Source organism: Chenopodium quinoa, unplaced genomic scaffold (assembly GCF_001683475.1).
Source record: "Chenopodium quinoa cultivar QQ74 unplaced genomic scaffold, ASM168347v1, whole genome shotgun sequence".
Taxonomy (NCBI): Eukaryota; Viridiplantae; Streptophyta; class Magnoliopsida; order Caryophyllales; family Amaranthaceae; genus Chenopodium; species Chenopodium quinoa.
In genome coordinates, this window is record NW_018742484.1 from 646,255 (window position 1) to 673,775 (window position 27,521).

At 39.5% G+C, this 27,521-nt stretch overlaps 2 protein-coding genes and 1 long non-coding RNA gene across 3 annotated transcripts; all 3 read left to right on the forward strand.

Annotated features, from left to right (window-relative positions):
- The first annotated feature begins 2,912 nt into the window (after window positions 1–2,912).
- On the forward strand, window positions 2,913–3,203 carry LOC110719722 (isoprenyl transferase-like). Its single transcript, XM_021898711.1, has one exon. It carries the CDS (start codon window positions 2,913–2,915, stop codon window positions 3,201–3,203), a length of 291 nt encoding a protein of 96 aa, XP_021754403.1.
- A 4,088-nt stretch (window positions 3,204–7,291) lies between these two features.
- LOC110719255 lies at window positions 7,292–9,171 on the forward strand. Its single transcript, XR_002511050.1, has 3 exons — window positions 7,292–7,542; window positions 7,796–8,516; window positions 8,670–9,171. It is a non-coding gene; the product is annotated as an uncharacterized LOC110719255 (long non-coding RNA).
- A 4,425-nt stretch (window positions 9,172–13,596) lies between these two features.
- On the forward strand, window positions 13,597–14,682 carry LOC110719723 (myb-like protein Z). The gene is made up of 2 exons (XM_021898712.1): window positions 13,597–14,236; window positions 14,348–14,682. The coding sequence occupies exons 1-2, from the start codon at window positions 13,597–13,599 to the stop codon at window positions 14,680–14,682; spliced, it is 975 nt and encodes a 324-aa protein (XP_021754404.1).
- Window positions 14,683–27,521: the final 12,839 nt, after the last annotated feature.

The following is a 27,521-nucleotide window of genomic DNA, read 5'->3' on the forward strand; positions in this document are numbered from 1 at the left end:
ACTAGTTTTTATGGAAAACATATTTTCAGGGAAAATTACAATTGCAGATTAGTTCACCTTGTTTGATTGCATACAAGTAAAGTTCAAGAGAATATAAATTAAAAATTAAAAACTTAAAAAATAAAAAAATAAAAAAAGGGTTGTACTAAACAACGCTCCCCTTTTACCAGGTAACGCTCCCATTTTATTTTGAATGGACCTGTTTACCCTTCTTATAAATTATACCAATCTCCTTCCATCATTCACTTTTTACTTCACTCTTTCATCACTACTTTGACAAAAACATTAACATTTACACACTTTTCTCTTCTAAAATAAAAAAAATTCAGATTTTTTTTTTTTAAAAAAAAAAAACTAGAATACATCCACACACCACTAGATCTTCACTAACAACCACTAATAATAATAATAATAATAATAATAATAATAATAATAATAATAATAATAATAATAATAATAATAATAATAATAATAGGAAAACATAAATTCACGAAAAAAAGTTTAAACAGGCAAAACGCCTAGAAATTTGCTTGGAATTTTCAGATCTTCTAAGGGGATCTGGAAATTCCAAGCGTTTCCCCCTTGAAGTTCCAAAATTTCCAGGCGTTTCTTAAGAAAATAATAATAATATGAAAACATAAATTCACGAAAAAAATTTTAAACAGGCGAAACGCCTGGAAATTTTGGAACTCCAAAGGGGAAACGCCTGAAATTCTCGGATCTTTCAAGGGGATTCGGAAATTCCAGGCGTTTCCCCTTGGAGTTCCAAAATTTCATGGTGTTTCTTAAAATAAGCAACTTCATATGACGTATTATATTACAAAATTTTTTAAAATATTTTGAATTATGACGTGTTTGTGATGGGGTCAGGGAGGTACAATTGCATGTGGCAAAGTATATGGGAATTGAATAATGAAATTAAAAGTGAAAATGGACCATATGGGACTATTTTATAAGGAGGGCAAGTTAAAAAGAGAGTGTTACCTGGTAAAAGGGGAGCGTGGTTTAGCGATTCACTAAAAAAAAATGGGAATGTGAGGTTGAATAAGAAGGAAGTAATAAGGAGATTAGGAGGAGGGAGGAAAACGTAGCTTCCCTTATTTAGTAAAGGAAACTGTTTTCCATAAGTGAAATTCTTAATACCGCCATAAAAATCATCAAACCGCCATAATTTCAAGCAAAGATACATCCTTGCCCCTACTAAATTTTTTTTCCATTTTCTTTCTCTAACATTAGTCCATCCACCACAACCAAGTCAACCACCACCAATCAAGACACTGGTACAATCCACGCCACCACATCAACCACCACAACTAACCCACAACCACCGTGTCAACCCATCTACATCGGACTGCCACCACGACCGCGAAAGTCGACGAGAAATGGATGGTGATCGGGGTGGCAAGTCGAAAAACGAAGAGAACGCCGCCGTCGGCTTTTCAGCAGGTACGACTTATTTTCCAGTGGTTTATAGTGGTTAGATTGGCCGGAGAATTGAAACCGCCGTTTGACGACGATCAACCGGAACCAAAAACTGATAAACCGTCGCGATAACCGTACCGGTTTTGGGCTCTAGTTACCTTGGACAATCGGAGCTGAAAACCTGTTACCGTCCACGGTAACCAATTTTGACCTTCGGTTACCGTCCACCGTAACCTATTTTGACCTCCGGTTACCATGGTCAATCGGAGCCAAAAATTGGGTACCGAGTACGATTAACAGCGGTCAAAACTCAAAACTGGTACCGTCCGCAGTAACTGGTTTTCGGCTCCGGTTGACCTCTGCCTGACCAACCGCCTACTTCCGCGCTGTCGCCACCACCAACTGCAGCCGGTAACCTTTACTATGTGGTTGACTGGTTGTGGTGGTTGTGTGGAAAGAGGTTGGTGGTTGGGTCTTTGATGATAGAGAAAAAAGGGGATAAAAAATGGGTTAGGGTTTAGTAAGGGCAATAATAACCCTTTGCGTGAAACGATGGCGATTTTGATAAATTTGGAAGGCGATATTTAACACCTTCCATCCATAATTAAGGATGCAATTTTCCATCATTGGATAAATTGTTTTCCACCCCTTCACAAACCAAACAATGGAAAATGGGAAATCATTTTCCTTAAAAACATTTTACATCAAACCAAACGGGGTCTCAGTCAGTACAAATAATTTCAATTCAGTATAAATTAGTAACTTTAAAGAATATAAAATAAAATCAGTAAAAATAATTTGAGGTCAAAATAATATCAGTTGAGTAAAATTAATTTCAGCTTTAGTAAAAACCTTTTATATTCAACAAAATAATTTTAGTTTAGTAAAAATAAGGTGAAGTGATCATGAGTTTAATAAGTTTGACCAATTTTTGATTCATTATATGACATATATCATATGATTTTGAAAAAAGAAAACCAATAAACAAAAATTCCCAGCGAAACCAAATGAACCTTTAACCGTAAATTTTTTTAATTACAATAAACTAGTATTTGGGTCGAGTCATGACATGAGATTAACCAATGGTGTAAATTTAATTTTTAACTCCATATTCTCTAGATTAAATTTTTTATTCATATCATTAATCGCTACATATTAATGTTTTCCAAAGAAAATACAAAAGTATGACATATTTTGGTGGTAAGGCATGCATACAGTGTTAGAATTAGAGATTACAGCATCTTCAGATTTTTAATGGGTAATTTTTTTAATTTATTTCTTAAAAAAAAAAAAGTAGATGATAACATCAAATGTGAAACAAATTATAAGTTTGATCTTGCTCGTACTTACATAATAAAATAATAAAAAGATATGAGGACTAGTTTCAGTGATTGGAGATAGATCTCCACTCCCCGATTCTTTAAAAAAAAGTAGTTGAAAAAATTGAAAAAGAAACAAAAGACTACAAAGGGATTCATCTTGTCTTAGCAATGAGTTACAGTGGCCAAAATGATATAGTACATGCTTGTCAAATCATTGCTACCAAAGTGAAGGATGGCCTTCTTCAACCTGAAGATATAACTAAATATTTGTTTGAGAAACATCTTCAAACTAATGTCATTGCCATGCCATTGCCTGATTTGCTTATTCGAACAAATAGCCAATTACGTATAAGTAATTACTATCTTTGGCAATCAAATTATAGTGAGATGTACTTCACTGATACACTTTGGCCAAATTTTGGAGAAGATGAATCTGTTAAGGCGTTACGTTCATATTAGCAAAGAGGAAGACGATTTAGCAAAGCATGATTTGAATCAATGTGAGATTGATTGAAATCATATGCACTACAAATTATCTTGATTTAATTAGTTCTCACATTATTAATTTAGAACGCGATTGTCATTTTTATAAGGAAAAGGTGAAAATTATGTGGATATAGTATGTGTGTGTATCAAGTAGTGCTTTCTTCTCAATAATAAAGACATAAGATGTGTCTCAACTTTTCATCGATAAATCTATTCTAAAGGTGGATCTCATTAGTGGATCTCAAATGACATGATGTGTACTTACATGATTAAAAAATTGCCCACCTATTCTTTCATTCAATTTTTATAATCTTACTTAATCTTAATATATCTTAAATACTATAGTATCTTTTTCACGGCTAAACCTAATAATACCTTTCTTTTTTTCTTCTTCTTCTTCTTTTTTTTTTTTTTTTTTTTTTTTTTTTTGAGGAGCTATCAAGCTTTCACTAATTAAGGGACATACGGGGATACATCCTTAGGGCAATGTTTAACCCATACTTATTCTAACCCCAAAGGGAATAATACGAGATAAATGATGGGCTACGGCATTCTCGTCCCTTTTTCCATGAGACCATTTAATGAAAGAAAATCAAGAACAAATATCGAAAACATCTTCAAGCAGATTATCCAGCTCAGAGAGATAGGTGTTTCTACTAGATAATCTTGAAATCAGACTCCAGAATGGCCTCCCTGATTCCATGGGTTTTGGCAAGATGAGCAGGAAGCAGCAAGGCATCACATTCAGCTATTATTGGAGACCATCTTCCCCTGACCCTCCGCGAATTAGCAAAAAGAATCTCACCAAGGTGGTCACGAGCAACCGCACCAAGACCAATCCAACCATTATTATTAAGAGCTGCATCACAGTTGATCTTTACACATCCTTGAGGGGGGGCTATCCACACTGACAGGCTGACAGTAGCAGCAGGTTTTTTAACACCATAGATTTTAGTTGCATAGCTGTCATAATCTTCAACAAGTTTGTGCATTCTAGAAATGATCATGGAATGGGGAGTATCAGTGTTATTGAATACCTTGTCATTTCATCTTGACCAGATTCGCCAGATATGTGTAGCACCTTTTTTTTTTTTTTGCAATTTTACATCCAGTCCGCTCCAAGCTTCAAAGATGTCTTTGAAGTCATCATTGAGGTCAAATTCAGTTAGCTTTTCACAATTGTCTTCCACCCAGAGGTCCCGAACCGCCATACAGTTGAATAACGTGTGGCTGATGGTTTCAGGTTCAGAAAGGCACCATGGGTATGTTGGAATATTTGCTTCAAATTGTTAGTGGTTAGTTAACTCCTAATGTATAGGAATATGCTCTACTAAGTATTAGTTTGTGTTAGTGGAGTCATAATAGTAGTGGGTTAGTTTAGTGGGTTAATGTTCGCATGATCAATGATCATGGGATCATGTTCCTTACTTAGCTTAGATATTTTGCACTATATATATATTGCTATGTAGTACATTTTTCAATGGATTGAGTACAACTTTATTTATTCTTTCCTTTCTCTCATCTCCACTTATTTTTTCAATATGGTATCATAAGCTTCAGGTTAGATCTTTCCTTCTCTCATTATAATTTCAACTTGGTATCAGAGCCAGGTTAGATCCGGGAAAAGAGAACGGAAAAAGATAAAGCCCCCAAAAAAAAAAGCGAGGGAGAAAGAGAAAAAGAGAGTATTATTATAAAAAAAAAAGAGTAAGAGAAACAAGAAATGCAGCTTGATTTCATTGTTTATGAGAAATATCTTCTTTTTTTTGAGTGATTTTTTTTGTGAGTGTTTTTGTGTTTAACCATGGAAGTAATGGTTGGTTTGGTATGTTGATGAGTTCCCTTTTAGCCCATGAAATGGATTTTAATCTTGTGAAAAAGAGGGAGAAACATTGTTTGAGGTAAAGATCGCATAATCTTTACGAGTGTGGAAGTCGTAATCAACGCAGAAACGGTTTCCAAGATAATTCCAAAGATTTTTGGTACAAGCAAATTGACATGGTCAATTGAAGGACAATGTCAAAGAGAGTTAATGGAGAGATGTGCTCCATTGAATGTAAGTTGGTGAAAATATTCATCAACAAGATCAAGTAGTTGATGAGAAGTGCATCAACAAAAAATGTCGAGGTTTGATTGTGCGGAGAGAAGTGCTCCGAGAGTATCATGTTGGTGATAATGTGCATCAACAAATTATGTGTAGGAGATGAGATGTGCATCACAAATTAAAACGTCTAGCAAGATGTTATGAAATTTGAACAGGAAGATTGCAAGCTCTTCCAAAGTCGAGTGTGCGGTTAAGTGTTCGTGTTGAGATCAAAATATGTCAAGTAGTTCAAGTTGAAGAAGTCCATTGCAATGTGGAATGTTGAAGTCAATAGCAAAGTTTAGTGGAGTGTATGAGACTTTGAATCAAGGGGGAATGTTGGATTGATTCAAAGTAGTTCCTATAATTTAGGATAGGAACATGTTTTGTTAGGTTGTTAAGTATTTTGCTGAATATGTGGAGTTAGTGGGTTACTTAGTTGTGCATTATTACAGTTAGACGTGGGAATATGGGTCATGCATTCTTAGCTATACCTTTGTTTGTTAAGCCTATATAAGGGCTTTTATTGTAGTTAGTTTTAATTGAATAAAAATACAAGTTAGTTTTGTAATTCTTTCCCTTCTCTCATCATAATTTCAACTGGGTAGCTATCAATCTCAGACACGTGCCTTCTTTTTAAAAGAGCTCGAACAGGTAGGGAGTGGGTACAGGCGTGCCAGAGCATGTGTCTCACCTATGGTGTTGTCTCCAGCTTCCAGAGGTGGACCCATGCTTTGTGGAATGAATCAAAATTACATCCTTTCCCAATCATGTAGGCTGTCTTGGCAGTGTACAGACCATTATTGGAGAATGCCCAGGTAAGGCAGTCCTTGGGTAGCCTAGTACTCAAGGGGATTGTGAGGATGCAGTTGATGTCTCTTTCCTCAAAAATAGAGCTAATTAGCTCAAAATTCCACTCCGTTTTATCAAAGTCGATGAGCTCATCCGCCACCCAAACATCGTCCCCAATTATTTATGTTGCAACCACTGCCTACTCTCCAAATCAAACCATCATGCAGAAGATATTTTGATCCCTAGATACTACACCAAGAGTGGCTAGTAACATTGCCCACCTTGAACTGAAAAAATCACCATTTGGGTAGTATTTCATTTTGAGAACCCTGCTCATCAAGGAATCTGGCAGAGATATGAGGCGCCACGCTTGTCTGCCAAGCATTTGGGCGAGCAAAGAGTGTCCCATTTGATCCAATGCACTTTCTTCTTAGCTTTCGTGTGGCCCCTAAAATACCGAGCCGTCATGGCCTTAATCTCCTCTATGATGCTAAGTGGATTTTGTGGACACTCATAATATATCATAATATAGGTTAGGTTTTGCTTGGATCACCGATTTTATGAGAGTTTCTTTTCTACCTCTGATTTGATGAGTTTATAAGATGTTTTTACCTTCTTTTTATATCTTTTTTTCTTAACAACTGCTTGGTTTTATTCTTTTGCTCTGTAGTTTCCTTATTCTTGTTTATTTGTGTTTTCGTCCACTTTTGTGGTTTTTCTCGAGTTTTTCCCTTTTATTTGTTCTTTTCCTTTATTTGTAGGTTTAAGGCGAAGCTCGAGACCCGTCACGATGATTTTTCGAGTTGGAAGAGGCTCAAAGTGCAAGGTGGAAGCTCACGAATAGCTCACAGGGCAAGGAATGACTAGCTCAAAGACTTGGTGTTTGCGCTCTCATGCTACGCTTGCATAAAATCGTGGTGTTGAACCCACCGTATGTAATACCCCGTATTTTTTTTCTTATATATTATTATTTTAAGAAAAATTTAAACTATTATTTTAGGTTCAAAACAAGATATTTCATACGATATAATAAGTACTATCGATAGTACTATTATCTTTGCCTTTGAATTTATTTCCAAAGTTGATTTTATTTCTATTATCTTTTACATGTTTTTAAGTCTAATATATATATATATATATATATATATAATATATATATATATATATATATATATATATAGGGAATGGATCATGTAAAAACAAGTCTAAGGCTGAAAACTAAAAACAAGCAATCTAGACCATTAATTCTAATCTGACGGAGGAGATTAATTTCGTGTATTAGACATACACTCCCTTACTTCTTTCTCATTCACGCATCTTCTCTCTAAAATTTCTCTGCATTCATCTTCAGATCATCTCTTCGTTATCGTCAAGATGATGCTTTCTCGAATCGGACGTTCTATCTCCAGATCTTCTCGCTCTTCTCTCTTCAATGCTGTAAGTTTCATCCTTAATTTCTTCAAATTTCTGTATATTTCGCCAATTTACTGTTATAATTCGATTTTAATCTGTATAAATCAGTTTACAATTCATTATAAATCACTGAAATCATCAAGCAAATTCAATTCAAAATCAATGAAAAATTTCAGTTTCAATGATTAAAATGATTGATTTTAACCTAGAAATTCGTAAGAATGATTTTGTTGTTTCAATCAATTTGAATTTGATTTTTTGATTGATGTGTATGTAGACCCTTGGTTGTGAGGGATATGGAGCTAGAATTGCTAATCAATCGGGCGGAATCGCGCCACGCAGCAGTGAGCAAGGGCTAGGGTTTCTCAATGCTTATTTTTCATCAATTGGTGCTGGAACTGGAAAGCAGACATAAGGAGGAGTATCGTTGGAGTAATATTAAAAAATCTGATTTTAAATCACCAGGTACCTCCTTTGTACTGTTGGAGTAACGATCAGATATAATCTGAATTCGTGAAGCATAGTTTTTTGAGGAACTTGAAAACTGTTGGTAATACAACCTAGAAAAATGGAAGGAATATTATTGAGGAGATAGAGAAATAGTATATTGTGTAGCAAAGAATTGATTGGCAAAATTAATATAGTATAACCAATTTAAACTGTAATGGAAGTGAAAATATATAGCAAAATTTTACCTAAAACGCTAAACCATGTGCAAGACAAGTAGCATTTATAAAGAAATGAGATTATTTGGGTCTTGAAAGCTAGAACGGTGTCTTATAAAATAAGTTGCTCAGGTTATACGAGGCTTAGTAGCAGATTAGCATTGAAAGCTTTGTTAACTTATGTTATAAAAGTTCTTTGAAACTTTCAAATGTCATTATGCCAGAGCAAGTTACTAGTGGTAATGACAAGTTGTATGAGGCTCCGGAGATTTTTCCTGAAAGTGACTGTATGAACCCTGAAGTGTCTGCTTTTAGACCCACAACTTTGGAAGGGTATGTGATCTGCTTGAAAACTCTTCAATTTACAACTGAAAACTTCCCTTTCTACTGTAAAACTAATAGGATGGTGAGTTACTATCCCTGTGCTTGGCAGCTGAGTCTAATTGGTTCATGATGTCCACTCTGACTTTCTTGAGGTTGCTGCAGGCGTTGGTGACACTTAGCACCATATCATTTTCTGTCGATAGGCCTACATGCTGTTATGGATTTTATGTGTGGTATCAAATGTTGAAGAAGCAAGATATGAAACTGTCAGTGACAGTAAATCAATACACTCATCAACATGAAATTCCTGTTGACGGTGTTGATCCATCAACTTCTGTTGCACTGTCTGTTTTCCAAAGGTCTCTTAAGAAGGGGGTAGTTTAGAGTAATTTTGAGCTTGGTCTTGAATATGGCATGTACACAAATAGTTCTTGTGATGGAGGATAAAACTCAGCTCACCACTTTGTCGCAAGATAATCTTCTTACTGATGTTGAGCTTCACCTGATATTACCTCTTACTTTGATATTTAATTATACTGTGTTTGTTGCTTTCGTTCTTTTGAAATTTAGTTTAGCTGATCTGAAGTTGTTCTGCTTAGGTGTTTCCTTCTTCGTTGAGTGTCAAGGCTGCCATAGGTAATCTGAGTATACATGATGACAATATTTCTCCGGAGATCCTATAATCTTAGGGCCTGTGTCATGAAAACCAGGGAGGAGTTAATTTGTAAAGGTACTTGACTTTGGTGAATATGTTTATGAATCTAAAATATGTGTTGGTTTTAAGCCTCTACGTTTTTGGCATGTTGAAAGCCTATTAGCTCAATTGGTCGAGCACCGTGTAATCACGGGATGTAGGTTCGAATCCTACATAGACTTTTTTAATACTTATTTTTATATTTATTGACCTCTGGGTAAATGGTGTCAAATTGATATATATAATTACCCGAAATTTATATATAGTTACCTTATTTTCGATATAATGACCTTAGATTTATGGAAATGTTGTAAATTTTGGTTCAATCACCTTATTTTTATATATAGTGACCTTTATTTTTGTATATAGTGACCTTTATGTAAATGGTGTCAAAAACTCAGATATAGTTACTTTATTTTTGTATATAGTGACCTTAATGTAAATGTTGTAAAAATTGTTATAGTTACCCTATTTTTGTATATAGTGACTTCTATGTAAATATGGTCAAAATTGATATAGTTACCCTTTTTTTGTATATAGTGACTTCTATTAATAGGATCAAAATTGATATAGTTACCCTATTTTTGTATATAGTGACAAATGTTGTAAAAATTGATATAGTTACCCTATTTTTGTATATAGTTACGTTATTTTTATATATAGTGACTCTATGTTATTTTATTTTTTTTAAACCGTTAGATCTTGTTAGTAATAATGGATGGTTGAGATTTTCTGTTTTTAGTTTTCACCATAAGCCCTGTTTTTAGCGGAACCTCCCCGTATATATATATATATAATATATATATATATATATATATATATATATATATATATATATATATTATATATATATATATATATATATATATATATATATATATAAACTGATTTTATTATTTCTTTTATGTTTAAAAAAAAAAAAGAAAAAGAGAGGAACTGAAGCATTTCTCCAGCCTTCTACCGTCACTATTATTCTTCAATATTGGTAATCAATATGTGTCATGAATAATTAGCTATACAATTCCATCTGTTACAACGCTTCAGTTGCTAAATTTTTACTTCTAAGACTGATTCATTGAACCTTGTGAAGGTATATATACCCCTATTTTCATCCTTCTGTCATCCTTCATTTTCAATCAATATGCAATTTTCTTTCTTGAAGGTAAGAACACCATTGGAATGTTTTCCATCATCCTGCTCAAACTACAAAATGGAAAAAAATATTATATCAGTTACTCATTCGATTACTACCGAGTACCGACCTCGCAAGATTTTAATCTGCGGAGACCTATCTTTGTCGTCGTTTTTTTTTTTTTTTTTTTTTTTTCTTTTCCCTCTGTCTTTCTTTTCTCAAATAAATTGTTCTTCTCCCAAGTAATAAATTACCTGGTATCTCGCTGTCCCCTATCTTCTTAAACCTCTTTCACCTTTTCGGCGGCAAATCCTAGAAAAATTAGAGAAATTAGGGCATGGTTAACCCTTCAGGGAAAGGTTTGTCTTCCTTCTCCATTGAACCTTGTTCGTGCATTTCTATTTCTCCATTAAAGGTTTTTAATTTTTGCTAATGGAGGTGAGAGAATGGAGGAAGAAGAGTTAGCTATTTCTGCTAGTTACCTCCGTCAAGGTCGTCCACCAAATCACCCCACGTGGAAACAGTTGGCAAGCATCCTTGTACACATCATATGACAGCATACCCCTAAAATGACTATAGTGCCCCCAAGAGAAACAAGTTTGTTAATCAATAGGAGAAACAAGGAATCATCCATAATTTTCTTTCTATATTTATATGAATGCTACGATTTTGCAAACTTATTTTGCTTTGTTTTAAAAAGTTTTGTATAAATATACTATTAGTTTAAAAGCACTACAATATGATTATTGTGGGAGTATCTTTATTTTGACTTATACATTATATAGCTAACTAAGTGGTATTAGATTTGAATAAGAGTTTAATTGAAGGTTTATTTTGTGGTTAACTTGTAGACGGAGGTTGTATAGACAACGGTCAAGGGTACTAGTTTTGGATTCTACGCGGTTCGAGAACAACACGCTTTTTAAGGTAATTTTCGATGTTCATCAAGAACTTAAAATTCTGTTAGGAAATCGTTTTGATGCGACTATGTGATAGATGTATTATATGAATAAATTATAAGTATGTAATTTATGCTATAAAATTTATAAACGATTTTCATTTAAGTGAATGGTAATACTCTTATTACTACTAATATCTTCGTATCTGATAATATTGAATTATTTTTGGTATTATACTTTGGGAATGTTGGTTTCGAATGTGATGTTTTGATACGATGATTTTATACAACATACTATGATACTTGCTTAATTTGAACGAATGACTAGGGTACTATAATTTTTAAAAAGTATAGTTATGGTTCATATATGAATTACATGATTGAATGTTTGTCTGCGAGGAATTTAAAATATAATAAATTAAGAAGGGAAATGAAACCCCAAAAGGGTGAAGAACAGGTTGCCCTACTAGATGTTGTTCTATTGGTGCACATATGTGGATACCCAATAGGCTTCTAGCAGGTTTGGTACTACATTTTCTATCAACTATCTTTCATAAGTCTTCCTCCTAATACTATTGGTGCGTGGTAAATTGCGGTTACCCATTAGATTAGTGAGGGGTGTGCACGCTGGGAAGAACATATACTTGGCCAAAATAGGGTGATGCGCAACCCATCACAAGTAGGTGGTTACTTTGGGATTAGTCCCGGCCTACTAGCGTTCTCTTTCCCTCTCTTAAATATAAGCTTAAATATGTAATCTATATAGAGTATTTTGTTTGTTAGTGTGTGTAAAGTCTAAAGTTGATTTTATTGTTTCATATTATTTTAACTTAATTATTAAATATGTTTTCAAAACAAAAATATGTATTTTACGGGATGGAGTCATAATTACTCAATTTTTCTGATTTTGGAGTTTTCCCTTTGTGTTTCTTATTTATTTTTGCAGGTTAGTAAGACGAGTTGATTCGAGTGAGGATGTAGAATAAGACTTTTTAGCTTTGTCACCACTTAATATACTATTGGTTTACGTTTTACGTCAAGTTTGGGTTGTAATAAGTTATACTTGTTTTAGACCAAGTTAAAGTACAATAGTTTATTGTTTGTTTTTATCGAACTTTCTTATGCCTCTTAGTAACACTCCCAAAGTTCGAACGACGATTCTCAATAAAAATATGGTTTTGATTATTATAAAAAGGGTTCAAATTTGGCAGTGTTACAAATTGGTATCAAAGCCCAGGTTCGTTAGGACTAAAATTGGGATTAGTAAAATAGATTAAGCTATGATTAAAATTTGTAAATAATATTCTAAGGTAATAAGTCGTGAGTGTGGGAATGCGTTAAGGGATTTATGTGTTAAATTGCAAGTAATCTTCTTAGAAAGTACTTATTATTTGATTATTTTCTTTTGATAGATAGTTCGAAGGATGTGCACGGCAAGATAGAGTGTGGCAAGATAGACCCCATTTGCCGCCCCTAACTCACCCTATGGCATTCGTATGAGATATGGCGAAGACATTCGATCATATGTTAATCATCTAAAAGTAGCTATGGAAAGTTACCATCTTAATGAATGCTTTGGAGATTCTGATTTTATGACCTCGGCTAGACAAGCCCGTGTCCTCCTTTACACATTGCCTGACAGGGGCCCATTAGGGAATATCAAAAGGAAGTAGTCGAATGTGATACTCTATGGGAAGCCAAACTCAAGGCGTTATAGGTACAAGGGTCATTGGTTTCTTACCCTTAAATACTTGGAGAAAATAATGATTGACACTGCCCAAGAGTATGATTACAATAGGAGTTCTTCAACCGATGATGATTTTAATGGGGAAGAAGTTCATAGTAACCCAGTCCCACCTAACCCTATGATAGTGAATGGAGATGTTGTGATGGAGGAGTAGTTAATGTTAGATCTTGGTGATGCATGTATATAGATAGTATGATGCAAATAAGGCCACTAGGCCATTTGTTTAGTTAAGAACTTATGCTAAGTATTTATGTTATGACTTTATGTTCTCCTAAATGAAGATGATTAGAATGATTACATTGATGAATATGAACTATGATTACGATCTTATTTGCAAACCATAAGTACAAATTGCAATTTCTTATAGTTGTAACACAAAACGCGTCTAAATGTGTTATGGTGGTAGCACCATTATTTTTTCAGGTTATGTATGCAAAACTTTACTGTATACACAACTACACAAGGCCATGCAGACGACGAATCGAACAAATGGTTGAAACGCCCGAACAAGTGGCTGCAAGATTAAGGTCACTTGAGCAACTAAACTAAAACATTGGGTTATTTCTCCAAAATCAAATTGCTAACAACAACAATGGTGAAAATGATCCACAGGCTGCCATGGCCAAGAAACTGGCCACACTCAAACCCCCACTCTTTATGGGAAAGGAAGACCCTATGTTAGTTGAAAATTGGGTTCGAGACTTTGACAAAATCTTTACTGTTGCCGGTACCCCTGAAGCTCAAAAGGTTGACCAAGCTACCTTTTACTTGCGTGAGAATGCTGATACTTGGTGGGAAAACGAGGGTTCTGTCTTTAGGGCGCAAGAAAACTTTAAATGGGAGGTATTTAAACAGCCATCAAGGATTGATTTTTCTCCGAAACACATTAGAAGACAAAAGTATAGTGAGTTTAGTAGGTTTAACCAAACTGTTGGTATGAGTGTGCAAGAGTATGCTGAGAAATTTAATAAGTACGCTAGATTTTGTCCTAATGTAGTGCCTAATGAGAGAGCCAAGGCTCAGAAGTTTGAAGATGGGTTGACTTTTAGGATCCAAAAGAAGGTGATTGGGGCTGGTACTGCTGCTACTTATAAGGAGGCATATGATAGAGCTTGCAATATCGAAAGGATTTTGAGACGTGAGCAGGAGGTCAAAGATAGGCATAAGAGGAAAGGGAATGGTAAGAGTTCATCAAACCACCAAGGATATGACAAGAAACCTCGTCTTAGGGGTAATAGTCATGGGAATAGTGGAAATGGTCAGTAAGGAGGCCGTAATAACAACAATAATCGCACCAATTTTCGGGGACAGGGGTAACAGGTTCAACAAGGATCTCGTCCTTGCAGAAGGTGCAATAAGATTCATCCAGGGTACAATTGTCAGGGTGACCCAATTACCTGTTATGAGTGTAGAGAACCTGGACATAAGGAACGCGATTGCCTAAGGAAGCAGAATATCAATCGTCAAGGGCAAGGTCAAGCGGGTCAAGGAAACAACAATGGAAATAATGGAGGCGGATTTGGAAGGAATTTCAACTATAATAATCGCTTCAACAACAACAATGCCCCACACCAAGGTGCTAATTCTCAAGGAGGTAATAATGGCAAGAACAACAATGTCAATGCCGGAGGCAACAATAATGGTCGAAACAATGGAAATGGAAGGATTAGCAACGGAAGAATCTTTGTTATGAATCAAAATTAAGCCAACAACAGCGGCAATGTTGTGACGGGTACTTTCCTCGTTAACTCTAAACATGCCTATTTGCCTTTTGATTCTGGAGCATCCCATTCTTTTATAGCCACTTCATTTGTAAATAAAATTAGATTGAAAACCACATCTTTGTGTCAAGCCAACATAGTCATACCCTTAGGAGAAGTCGTACTTTGTAGGTCTCTTTTTAAAGACATTCCTATTAACATAGCTGTAACTGAGTTACCTGCAAACCTTATCCAGCTTGACTTGTCTGACTTTGATGTCATCATGGGGATGGATTGCCTTAGCAAGTACAAGGCTAAGATTGAGTGCCATAACCAAAAAATATCACTTGGAGGGCCAAGAGGGAATAGGATCTCATACCAAGGAGTCGTTTCAAACCTAGAATCAATATTATTTCTGCCATGACTTTCCCCTCTTATGTTAGAAAAGGCTACCCTATTTATCTGTGTCATGTCAACGATGTGAGTATAGAGGAGAAGACGATAGAACAGATTCCTGTGGTAAGAGATTTCCAAGATGTATTTCTATACAAAATCCCCGGGATGCCACCAGTTAGGGAGATGGACTTCAAGATAGACTTGGTACCTGGAACTGGACCGATTTCCAAGGCACCATATCGAATGGCACCTGCGGAGATGACAGAGCTTAAGGTACAATTGGAAGATTTGCTTGAAAAGGGCTATATACGGCCGAGTGTCTCACGATGGGGAGCATTGGTACTTTTTGTAAGAAAGAAGGACGGTTCCTTAAGGTTATGCATTGATTATTGTTAATTGAACAATGTCACAATAAAGAACAAGTACCCCTTGCCGAGAATTGAAGATTTGTTTGACATCTTAATGGTGATGGTATCTTCTCAAAGATTGACTTACGATTGGGATATCATCAGTTGAGGATCGCGGAGGAAAACATACCAAAGACGGCTTTTCGTACAAGATATGGCCATTATGAGTTCACCGTCATGCCCTTCGGACTCACTAATGCACCAGCGGCATTCATGGACCTTATAAATAGAATATTCCAGCCGTATTTGGATATTTTCGTTGTTGTATTTGTATGGGATAGCTCCTGCTAACCTATCACCAGGCTCCCAGCTTCGCTTACGGGGTGCGCACTCACCGCTGGAAGAACACTCAGAGGGGCTCACCAGCCCGATAGAGCCAGCCCGCAGGCTAACCAAGTATGACTCCACCCAAAGGAGATCGTACACCTATAAATAAGGATTCAAGTACAACGGAAAAGAGGTTAGACACACAAGTTGTCACATTCTCTCTATCTCTCTAAGTACACTTTCTCTGTCTAAACACATCCTAACTTAAGTATCGGAGGGGGGTTCCTCGAGCCACCCCTGAGGGCAGTCACGTGTGTTTCCTTGTGTAGGTTACCAGCTGGACCCAACCTGCCCCAGTCTAAACCCCCTAGATCCGTGGCCAGAACAATCGGCGTTAGAAGGAGGGGAAAGGATTATCTCAACCTTAGGTTCGCTAACTGAACAAGGACTGGCTGGTTAACCGCCATGGCTGGAGAGGAAGCGACGCAAACACCAGTCTCAAAAGCCACTGAGACTAATCAGACACCACAAAAAACAGCATCAATAACTATAGATCCTAAAGGATCAAGCGAAAAACCCTAATCAAATATATCCCATAAAACCAATCCCGTCGGATCAACACTAGGTATGACAAAAGATATGGTAAAACCAGTAGATATGGGATCCAACTCTTCATTTAAGTTTGGAATGCCAGTGACATGTCTGAATAATGAACCTATCATCTAAACACCTGTAACCCAAAAATCTCAGCCTGTCAATATGTCGGCCATTCTCCAAAGCCTTTATAAGTGTAGCAAAGAGCAACTGGCGGCAATGACGGTAGTACTTACTAACTTCGACGGAGGAACAAGTTCAGCATCAGCAGCTACTGCTTTAGAGCCAGTGGCCAAGAAGCTTCGGAGTAGAAGGAATTGATCTAGTTGAGGAAGAAAGTGCTAGAGCTGGAAGCTCGTAATCTAAATCAGGAGTGGCGAGAAAATGCAGTAGCAGACAAAGGCAACCCGGAGGCATGAGTCACTCGCAGCGATCTCCAATCTCAGAACGAGGGCCAATCCAAGACAGGGGAAAGCGTGCACGGCTCTAGGTTATTCCGGATGATTCCCCATTTTGCATGGAGATTCTGGAAGAGCCAATGGAGAAGGTCAAGATGCCCATCTGTAAGTACAATGGTACAACAACACCTAAGAATCGCGTTTCAGCGTTTGAAAACCACATGGTGTTGTATACTATGACTGACTTGGTTTGGTGTAAGGCATTTCCCCCAACCTTAGAAGGACTAGCTGTCGAGTGGTGTGGAGCCAACCCGAAGGGATCTGTCTACTCCTATAACTAGTTGAAGAGGATGTTCATGGAACACTTTTTCACGCTGGTAGATTGAACCAAAATGACTACCGAGCTGATGTCATTAGTCTAGGGGAAGGAGGAGCCCCTGAGGGACTTCAGTACCAAGTCCAACAAGGAGGAAACAACAATCCCAGATATGATCCAGGAGGTAGCCCTGCTGGCCATGCAGAGCGGTCCCCTACCCGGCTCACCATTTAGAGCATACATGGGACGAAAGAGTCTCAAGACACTAGCTGAAGCGCTGGGAAAAACTCACGAGTTCATAAAGGCAGATGAGACTGATAAAGCCATGTTGAGTAAGAGAGCACCAAACAACCTAGTCAAGCGGGCTGAAGTCACCCGGGCTGAGAATTCAGCCAGGGTGGATCAACCAATCAAGGCTTAGCAAGGTTAAAGGGATGCAGATAGGTGAGTGGTTAGGAGAACTGACCACAGACGAGGAGCACGAGCTGGCAAGTTCGAGCAATGCACTCTGCTTACTCATTCAAGGTCCCACATCTTCAGCGTGAATAAAGCTGATGACAAGTGGCAAAGACCACCCAGAATGGTGAATAGAAACCGTGACCCTAGCAAGTGGTGCGACTTCCACAAAGATCATGGTCATACCACCGATGAATGTACATACCTGAAGGACAACATAGTGTATTTAATCTGGCATGGATACCTGAACTAGTTCAAGCAGCACTCTGACTACAGCCGACGAAGAGAGGAGGATAAGTCAGGCTATGACCCAGCAGAATGGGTCAAAAGGATCAGGGTGAAGGTAGAGATCGAGACAACAAGCCAGAAGGCAGGGTATATGTGATCAGCGGTGGACCAGTGCATGGGGGAACAGTGAATAGAGCAAGAGCTGACTTGCGAGCAATGATTCATCAAATAAACTACAATGAAAGACGTAAATGGCCGCCCCTACCACCGCAACCACAAGCAGTGTTCGATGAGTATGACCAAAAAGGCATAATCTATCCTCATGATGACCCCCTAGTAGTCACAGTGAGAATTGCAAACTGGGAGGTGGACAGAGTATTGATAGATGGTGGCAGCTCGGCCAACATAATCTTCATCAGGACGTTTAAGGATTTGAAACTTGACAAAAAGGACCTGAAAAGGGTGAGCTATGAAGTCACCGGGTTCAATGGATAAGGCCTTATACCAGAAGGTATAATGGAGCTGTCAGTCCGAGTAGGGGAGGGATCCAGGCGACGTGACATTCGGGCTGAGTTCTTAATAATAGACTCACCCTGACCCTACAATGTGATTATGGGAAGGCCACTCATTCACAAGATTGGAGGGTTAGTCTCTACCTATCATCTAGCTATGGCCTACACTGCCAATGATGGAAGATCCGCCAAGCTCAGAGGAAGTCAAAAGACAGCACAACAGTGATACATCACACCCCTAAAGCAGCCAGCTAAGGCAAAACTGCAGCCCAGCTCGGAGAGGAAGCAAGAGGGTTAGAGTGAAAGAAAATCTCGGAAGAGAAAACGAGAAGAATACCGTAGAGAAAAGGACAAATAAAAATTGGCCATGGAAAACTTTAATTCTGCAAAAGAAGAGGCAGCTAGACCATTACCCAGCGGTGAGCATGAAGCAATTGAGCTCACAGAGGGAGACAACTCCAGGAAAGTGAAAGTTGCAAAAGACATTGAACCAGAAGTAAGAGTGAATCTCGTAGAGTTGCTAAGGAGAAATAAAAGCATCTTTGCATTTTCAGCAGATGAAATGCCTGGAATTGACCTAGAGGTCATGGTCCACAGGCTGAATGTGAAGGAAGAGGTCAGGCCAATTAAGCAGAAAAACGAAGCTTCTTTGTAGAAAAAATCAGGCCATACAAAAAGAAGTGGATAAGTTACTAGAGGCTGTATTTATAGAACCATGTGATTACCCAGAGTGGCTAGCCAATGTAGTCATGATGAAGAAGGCAAACGGCCAGTGGAGAATGTGCGTTGATTTCACAGATCTCAACTAAGCATGCCCAAAAGATTGTTATCCGCTGCCGCGGATTGATCAGTTATTAGATGGAACAAGTGGGAACGTATTGCTAAGCTTAATGGATGCTTTTTTAGGGTACCACCAAATCAGCCTACACAAACCAGACAGGCAGAAAACTGCATTCATCACCAAAGGGAGAGTGTACAATTACATCGCTATGCCCTTCGGGCTGAAGAACGCAGGGGCCACGTTTTAGAAAAAAATGGATAGAGTGTTCATCCACCAGAAAGAGCGAAATGTAGAAGTGTATGTAGACGACTCGATTGTCAAAAGCATCACATAAGCAGGACATATTTTAGACCTGGAAGAAACATTTGTCACGCTGAACAAGTATCACATCAAGTTGAACCCAAAGAAATGCGTTTTTGGGGTGAGCTCAGGAAAATTCCTCGGCTTCATGGTAAGCAAAAGAGGAGTTGATGCCAACCCTGAGAAAGTAGAAGCAATTCTCAGTCTCCCAGAGCCTAAATTCACCAAAGACATTATGCGCCTGATAGGGAGGATGGCAACGCTGACCCGCTTCATTAGTAAGTCAGCGGACAAAGCTTTACCGTTTTATCAGTTGTTGAAAGGAAATAGAGAATTCAAGTGGGATGAGGCAGAAAAGAAAGCTTTCGCAGGGATCAAGGAGCATTTAACCAAGCTCCCCACCATGATCAGTCCGAAGCAAGGTGAAAAGCTCTAGTTGTATATCTCAGCCTCTATGCAGACAATAGGAGCAATCCTCTTGATTGAGAGGAACAAACAGCAGAAACCAGTTTACTTTGTAAGCCATGTGCTGACTGAAGCTGAACGTACAGAGGTACCTGCTGGTGGAAAAGTTAGCTCTAGTAGTGGTTACAACAGCAAGAAAGCTGAAACCCTACTTTGATGCACATGTAATCCAGATCCTTACAAATCACCCGCAGGAAAAAGCCCTGCAGAGAATGGATGCTGCTAAAGTGGGCAATTGAATTGTCTAAATATGAATTCAAAGTCAAGCCTAGAGCAGCCATAAAGGCCCAAGCTCTAGCTGATTTCATAGTGCATGCCTCGTACGAGGAAAAGGAAGATGAGGTAAGAACCTTGAAAATAGCGGTGAACGGATCATCAGCTCAAACAAGCAGCGGCGCTGGAATAATCTTAACTTCACATGAGGGCAATGTGTTTGAGTATGCCATCAAGTTTAAATTCAAGGCATCAAATAATGAGGCTGAATACGAAGCAACCTTGGCGGGATTGAGAATGAGCATCGCAGCCGGAGCATATTGACTCCCAGTTGGTAGCCAGTCAGCTGAAGTGGGAGTATGAGGCCAGGGAGCCTACGACGCTAAAGTACACAACCAGAGTGAAAGAATTAGCAGAACAGCTGATGCACTTTCAAGTAGACCTGGTCCCCTGAGCAGAAAACTCCCAAGCTGACGCACCATCAAAGTTAGCCAGCTCCACTCTTCAGAGTCTTACAAGAACAGCCATGGTAGAAGTCCTAACATTGCTGAAAGTAAAAAGGTGAACTGTACCACGCAGCAACAAGCATGGTTCTCAGACATATTAGCATATAAGATACACGGCGTGCTGCCAGATGACACAGTAAAGGCCAAGAAGGTCAGGAGGGATGCCAACTGGTACGTTGTGTTGAATGGAGAGTTAAACAAGAAATGTTTCTCCAAACCGCTCTTGAGGTGCATTCCAGAATGGGAACAAGAAGGAATTATGGAGGAAGCACACTTAGGAATTTGCGCAAATCACATTGGCGGAAAAGCTCTAGGAGCTGAAATACTTCGAAAAAGAGCATACTGGCCAACATTAACACAGGATGCTTTAGCATATGTCAAAAAATGTGAGAAGTGCCAGAAGTATTCCCCAGTTATCAATCAGCCAGCTAATGATTTGACCCCGATTCTCAGCCCGATCCCGTTTGCTCAGTGGGGAATGGACATATTAGGACCTTTCACCACTGGGTCAGCGGGCAGAAAGTACCTCATAGTGGTAGTAGACTATTTCACCAAGTGGATTGAGGTCGCGCCCACAAAATACATAAAGGAATCTCAAGTCAGAGCGTTCATTGGAAGAATATCATCACAAGATTTGGTGTGCCACAATGCATAGTTTTTTTACCACAGCTGTCAATTCGACTGTGACACTATCAAGGACTACTTGGAAAAACTGAACATCAAGTACGCAAGTGCTTCAGTCTGCCACCTAGATAGAAATGGTCAGGCAGAAGCAGCAAACAAGCTGATATTGATAGTCTTACAGAAAAAACTGGAAGAGCACAAGGGTCTGGGCTGACTTGGAGCTAGAGGTGTTATGGGCGAATTGAATAACAAAAAACGAAGCCACTAGCAAGAGCACATTTGCCTTAGCTTATGGAGCAAATGTTGTTGTCCCAGTAGAAGTGCAAATCCCCGGCCTGCAAATCCCTTCAACACTACTAGCAACAAGGGAATGAGAAGCGCCTGCTGGAAGAGCTAGACTTCCTTCCAAAGATGCGATTGAAAGCAGCTATCAGACTGGATGCCTAGAATAGCAGAATCTTGAAGGCTTTTAACAAGAGAGTCAAGCATCGAGAGCTGTTGCCTGGAGATTTGGTTCTCAGAAGAACTGCAATAGTGGGAAGAGGAAATTAGCACGGAAAGCTATCAGCCAACTAGGAGAGCCCTTTTCTCATCCATGAGCAAGTAGGACTAGGTGCTTTCCTAAAATCTGACCAAGAAGGTCAAGTCTTAAGGAACAGTTTTAATTCGGATGTGTTAAAGAAATATTTTGTTTAAAGTCATAGAGAAACTTTGTTTAAATTATACAATGTTAATGAAGGCAATTTAAGCCATTTAAATTCAATGAAATACGAGCCTCTACGTGAGGAGTATCCTACATGAACTTGTCTAAACATGTTTATATATTACATTATGCTTTAGCATCATACGCTAATATGCAGGGAAGTTAGAATAAACTTAAAGTCACCATGTTTATGCCATAAATACCAAGGCAAGATATGGCAAGACACACTATCATAAAGGGTTGATCTCAAAAATTGCCCAAAGTCACGTTGGTTACCAAAAAGAAAACGTCATCACTGCCTAGTTCAACCTACCAACTCAAAGTAAAACAGGGCACCACCTCAGGGATGCTTGAGGGGGCTGCCTAACACGTTCAACTTGAGGTGGAAGGAGTGAATGAAAGACGCAAAGGAACTGAGCGAGCAACACCAAGGCTCTCTTGGTCTCACCCAGCTCAATTTTTGTGGGGAGTAGAAGGGATAGCACATTGGCAAGCTCTCACATAAACTAAGTGAGAAGCTCAGGCAAAAAAGCCATCGCCAAAAAGGATGAATAGCATACCCATAAATCCTTACATAACTAAGTAAGTGACACAAACACAAGCTCTCGTCACGAAAGATGAGCAACACAAATCTAAGTCCTCACACAGTTAAGTTAGTGACATGACTTTCACAAATCTAAATCCTTACACAGTTAAGTGAGCGACATGACTTTCACAAATCTAAGTTCTCACCCAGCTAAGTGAGAGACATGACCTTAAAGTCCTTGCCAAATAAGGGACAAAGTGCCGGCAGCAAAAGCCCCACGCAGCCAGGCAAAGGGGTAAAGAGGCTGAAAGCAGCAGGACGCGTAAACCCATACTAAGAAGAATACGTAAGCGCAAAAAGCAAGAATAAAGCATGAAACATACAAACAACAAAACTCAGCAGGCAAAGCATAAAAAACAAGGTAGGAAGCGTCGGAAAAAGGTACACGTTTCCCGACAAGCGTGGAAACCCAACCTAAGTGGTTTCACCTGGAAGGGGAAGGGAAATGCTAAGTTAAGGCTTAGGCAACACTATACATTAATTCAGCAAGATCCCTAGAGAAAAAAGAAGCAGGAGGAAACACATAATAGACAAGGTAACAACAGAAGTTATCAAAGTACATACATATGTCTAAGTTGAGCCTCCACCCACCAGGGTGAAGAAACATTCAGCCAAAAGTCAGAAGCATTCACATACTGAACCCTCAACCGCCAAGGTGAGGAAACATTCAATCAAAAGTTGAAGAAACAGAGAAACCAAGTTGAGCTGGACAAACCCAGCAAGGAAGAAATAAAAAGTGTTAAGTACAAACACACAGATAACATAATCTTTGGCAGATATACACCCCAAAGATAGAAACAAACACTACTGGTGACTATAGACCTAGATGAGGGGAACTCTGAAGAACCGCTGGAAAAATGGGGGAGACAGCCGCCAAAACCTTTATTGCTCATTAGCCAAAGTTTCCACCCCAATGTCAAGGCAGAAGGGCACCTTAAAATTCAGCACAACATGGTTAGGAACCTTGTAGTTGACAACATGAGGATGGTCAGCAGGAAAGTTGTGGTGCTCAGCGTTCCCAGCAATGTCAACCCTGGCCCAAAAGGCCTTAAAACGAGCCTGATGTTCATCACTTTCCCTATATAGGTTGTTCACACAACAGGCAAACGCTTCCCAGCCCCCATCATGACGATAAGTAAGCAGCCTGGCAAAGGTCTGAGAAAGCACAAAGGACATAAGTGCTTCCTTCTTAGCCGCTACAAGCTCACCCTGTCGCCCAGCCTGTAGGCGAGCCATTTCAGCTTCCAAAGACTGCACCGTGACCTGAGAAAACCCCAGCTCCCTCTCGCAGTCTGCCAGCTTAGTCTTGAGGGGCTGGAGTTCCTCCAGCTAAAGTTGGAGGGCGCCCACCCCCTCCTTTAGGGGGGTCACCTTACTCGCTAACGCATCCCCCTCAGCACTAACCCGCCGAATCTCCTTATCCTTCTTAGTAAGAGCAGCATTCTAATTCTGATAATCTCTCTCCACTAAAAAGCAAAGCATTAGCCAAGTCCCCAACAGACTTGGTAAGCTGCAAAATGGTAAAAGGAAGAAGATAACAAGTTAGAGAAAAAAGACAAAGAAAGAAAGAAAAGGAATAACAAAAGACAAAAGCAGAAGAAATAACAAATAACTGGATTAAACTGACCTTCTCAAGATCATGACACGCAGTGATAGCAGGAAGGATGACTAAGCCACTGGTAGAGTCTGCAGGGAGGCGAATACCTTGAGTAAGGCGGTACCCCAAAGTGCCACCCTGCTGAGGGTTATCCACAAAGATAGATTCATCAGCCCGAACATTCATCAGAGGCGGGAAGAGAGCATTCTCAGCCCTAGTTGGGCACAGAATAAGACGAAGAGAAGCATCAATAGGCACCTCCCAAAACCCTATAGGCCCAGTAGGGCGAAAAGTGCCACCAGCGGGCATAGAAGTAGTTGAGAGTGGATTCTCAAAAGCATCACTCAAGAAGTGGTGAACAAAGTGGTTGAGCTCGCTAGAGTTATGGGTGCCAGCTTCCTTCGCAGCATTCTCATTAAAAAGTCCAATGTTGGTAGAGTGAGAAGCAAAGGGATCTAGCGCTGAAGAGGTGCGAGCCCTTTTGGCGAGCTCTTCGTCAGCAAAAGGTGAGACTATAGGATCGTCCTCCAAATCAATAAATTGAGAAGCCCACTGTTGTGTCCCCGCAGACTGAGAGTGACCACCCCTATTGGCACTTCGTAAAGAACCTGGAAGTCCAAGAGACCGGGGAGTGATTTTGGGAAGCTACTTGATAGCGTCATCACGGAGCTCAAATTCAGAGGTTTTAGTAGTAGGAACAACAGGTTCCTTTGCAGCAATAGAGGTACCAATACTGGTAGTAGAGAGTAGAACATGCTCAGCAAAAGTTGTGGGTTTCTCACCCACCACAGCGTCAGTCTCAACCTCCATCTTAGAAAGAAAGTTGAGAACACTGTCAGCAAAATCATCGACATTATCATTCTTTTGACCATCACAAGCTTGTTTTTTCTGGTTGGTTTACTTTGGAAGATGAGGTGCCACCTGGCCGGAAGCCGCTACAGGGTCCTTCACAGAGGATGAAGTTCTCTGCGCCACTAACGCCTCAAGTCCCGAAGTAACTTCCCTCGGCCTGTTCCGAGGTTCTCGCTAGCTCCCCACAGTAGAAGAAGAAGGTTTAGCTTCAGCCCTGCTGGGCCCAACAAGGTCTACAGGGATCAAAGTACCAAAGACAAATCTCAGCTCTGTAGGGGCCAAGCGAATTTCACCCTTTAAGGCACCACCGTGAATCACTAGAGTGTCAAAAAGCTCAGGAGGGTTGTCAGGGTGGTAGTAATAGGACCTTCCAATTTTCCTGCTGACCGAGAATCTGTCTGTCTAACTTGTTATAACCTGAAATAGCAAAAAAAAAAAAAAAAAAAAAAAATTGCAACAACAGAGAAGAGTATAAGACAAGGACAAATAGTTTCTTTAAGAAAAACAAAAAAAAAGGAGAACGTATCAGGCTCATGAGTAGAGCACAAGCGAATGGCAGAAAGCAGCGTGTTGCCTACAATGTAAAGAGAGTTGGGCAACCAAATCTTGGGATACTTAAAATCACCTGTACTAGCACCCTGCAGCGGATCAAAAGCTTGCGTCTCTCGAGCAGTCTTAGAAGGAACGACAGTATCCCCAGCCATGTTAGTGCGAATGAACCTGAAGTTGCGCGGTACTGCAAAGGACGAGGGAACAAAACCCCAAAAGAACTTGTCAATCCAGTTCTTGAAGCGACCAAGCTTAGGATAAGACAACACTCTCCCTTCCTTAGGAGCCACATAATACCAACCAGACTCAGAAAAGCTGGAAGATGTTCTCTTCAGGCTCATCAAGGACTTGAATAAGTTCAGCAATTTGGGGTAATGCTGAAAACACAAAAACCATTGCAGGAAGATCAGGGTGTGTAGGGAAGCAGGGTGCAGTAGGGCGATGCAAAGATTAAAAGCACAAAAAACCTTGTCCAAAGTTTGGTCCAAGGGAAAGCGCAATCCCATTTTAGTTGGGAGGCGAAAACAGCAATGTGCCTAGCAGGAGGAGCAAACAGCTTTGTGAAAGGAATGGTGTCCTTCCAACAAAAGTATTATTCCGATAGAGGGTTCGGAATTATTAGAAAGCTATTTATTCAGTGAGGTCAAGTAATTGGAATGTCTAGGTGGAGGCCGCTTCCGATCAGTAATATTAATGTATAATTAATATTACAGCTTAATCTTGACTGAACCTTTCGGGTCACACCCCTATCAAGTAACCAATCCAAGGCAACGAATAAATCCGAAGGATTAGATGAGTCATTAGAGTATTACAAACAAAGACGTCGGATATCGAGCTTAGAGTGTCGAAACCGAGCGTCATAAGTCGAGTCAAATTTAGAATTTGACGAGAAGAAAAATCAAGCAAACAACAAATTACAAATATACCGCTAGCCTCGGAATGCCCCGAGCAATCCGAGAGCCAAGGGCAATATAGCTAGACAAGGCAACCACACCATGCCGAGCCAGCTAGCAGCGCATGCGTGCTAGCATCACAAGCTAGCAGCGCTGGCTAGCTAGCTGGTGCAATATGGAGCCTTGTACATAGGATAAGACAACACTCTCCCTTGCTAGCATGTTAGTGCCTTGTACATAGCAGCACCAGTCGCACCATCACAAGGCCATCAGCACGCAAGTGCTGTTGGGCCTCGCTAGCACGAGCAACGCAGTAGCAGCAGCAGCACGCAATGCGTGCGTGCGCTACGGGTGTGCGTGCTTACGTGTTAGGTTGTGTGCACGCACAGCGCCCAGCTAGCAGGCCTAGCCAAGGGGCCAGGCCGCCAGCAAGGCAGCCTTGGCGCCCGTGCATTGATTGTGTGTGTGGGGAGCCGGTTAGTGTGGGTTGCTTGGGGAGCAAGGGGTGGATGGTCCCCCCCTCCCTTGTGGTCCTCACCTAACCTCTTGCTCTCCACTTGACACTTGTTGTTTGTTGATTCACTTGCATTTTAATTTGTTTTTGAATTAAAATAAATTGAATAAATTGCATTTTAACCAACTCTACCACATTAATGGGAGATTGGAATTCAAGGCTCCCTTTCCTATAAATACGCATCATTTGTAATAGGGAAGGGACACTTAGCTTGAGTTGAGAATTTTAAGGGATCTCCAAGAAGAGAATACCTTAATTCTAATCCTCTAAGTTCTTGGTCAAGCTCCGACTAACCTCGGGGTAGGGACCGTTCGGGTCGGGTCTCGAGGGTGTGAGCCGTCGGAGGCTCACGCGCTTGCGGAGCTAGCACTTTCAAGTATGAGCTCTAAAGAAGCGAAGCACGCGTCGAGGGTAAGATTGTATTTTCTCTCACTTAGTTAATTAATTACGTGATTATTAATTAATTTGCATGTTTAGTTACATTAATTTGTGTGCGGGTCTTGGGAGGGTTTCATTCCGTGTAGTGTCGGACACTACGAAACCCAACAGTGGTATTAGAGTCGCGCTTATTTAATTATTGTAACTAATAATTAATTAAGGTGATTTAAAATGGATTTAAATTTCTGGTTTTGCTTTATAATTAGATTAGAAGCTCGTTTTAATTAGTTTTAATCTTGAATTTATAC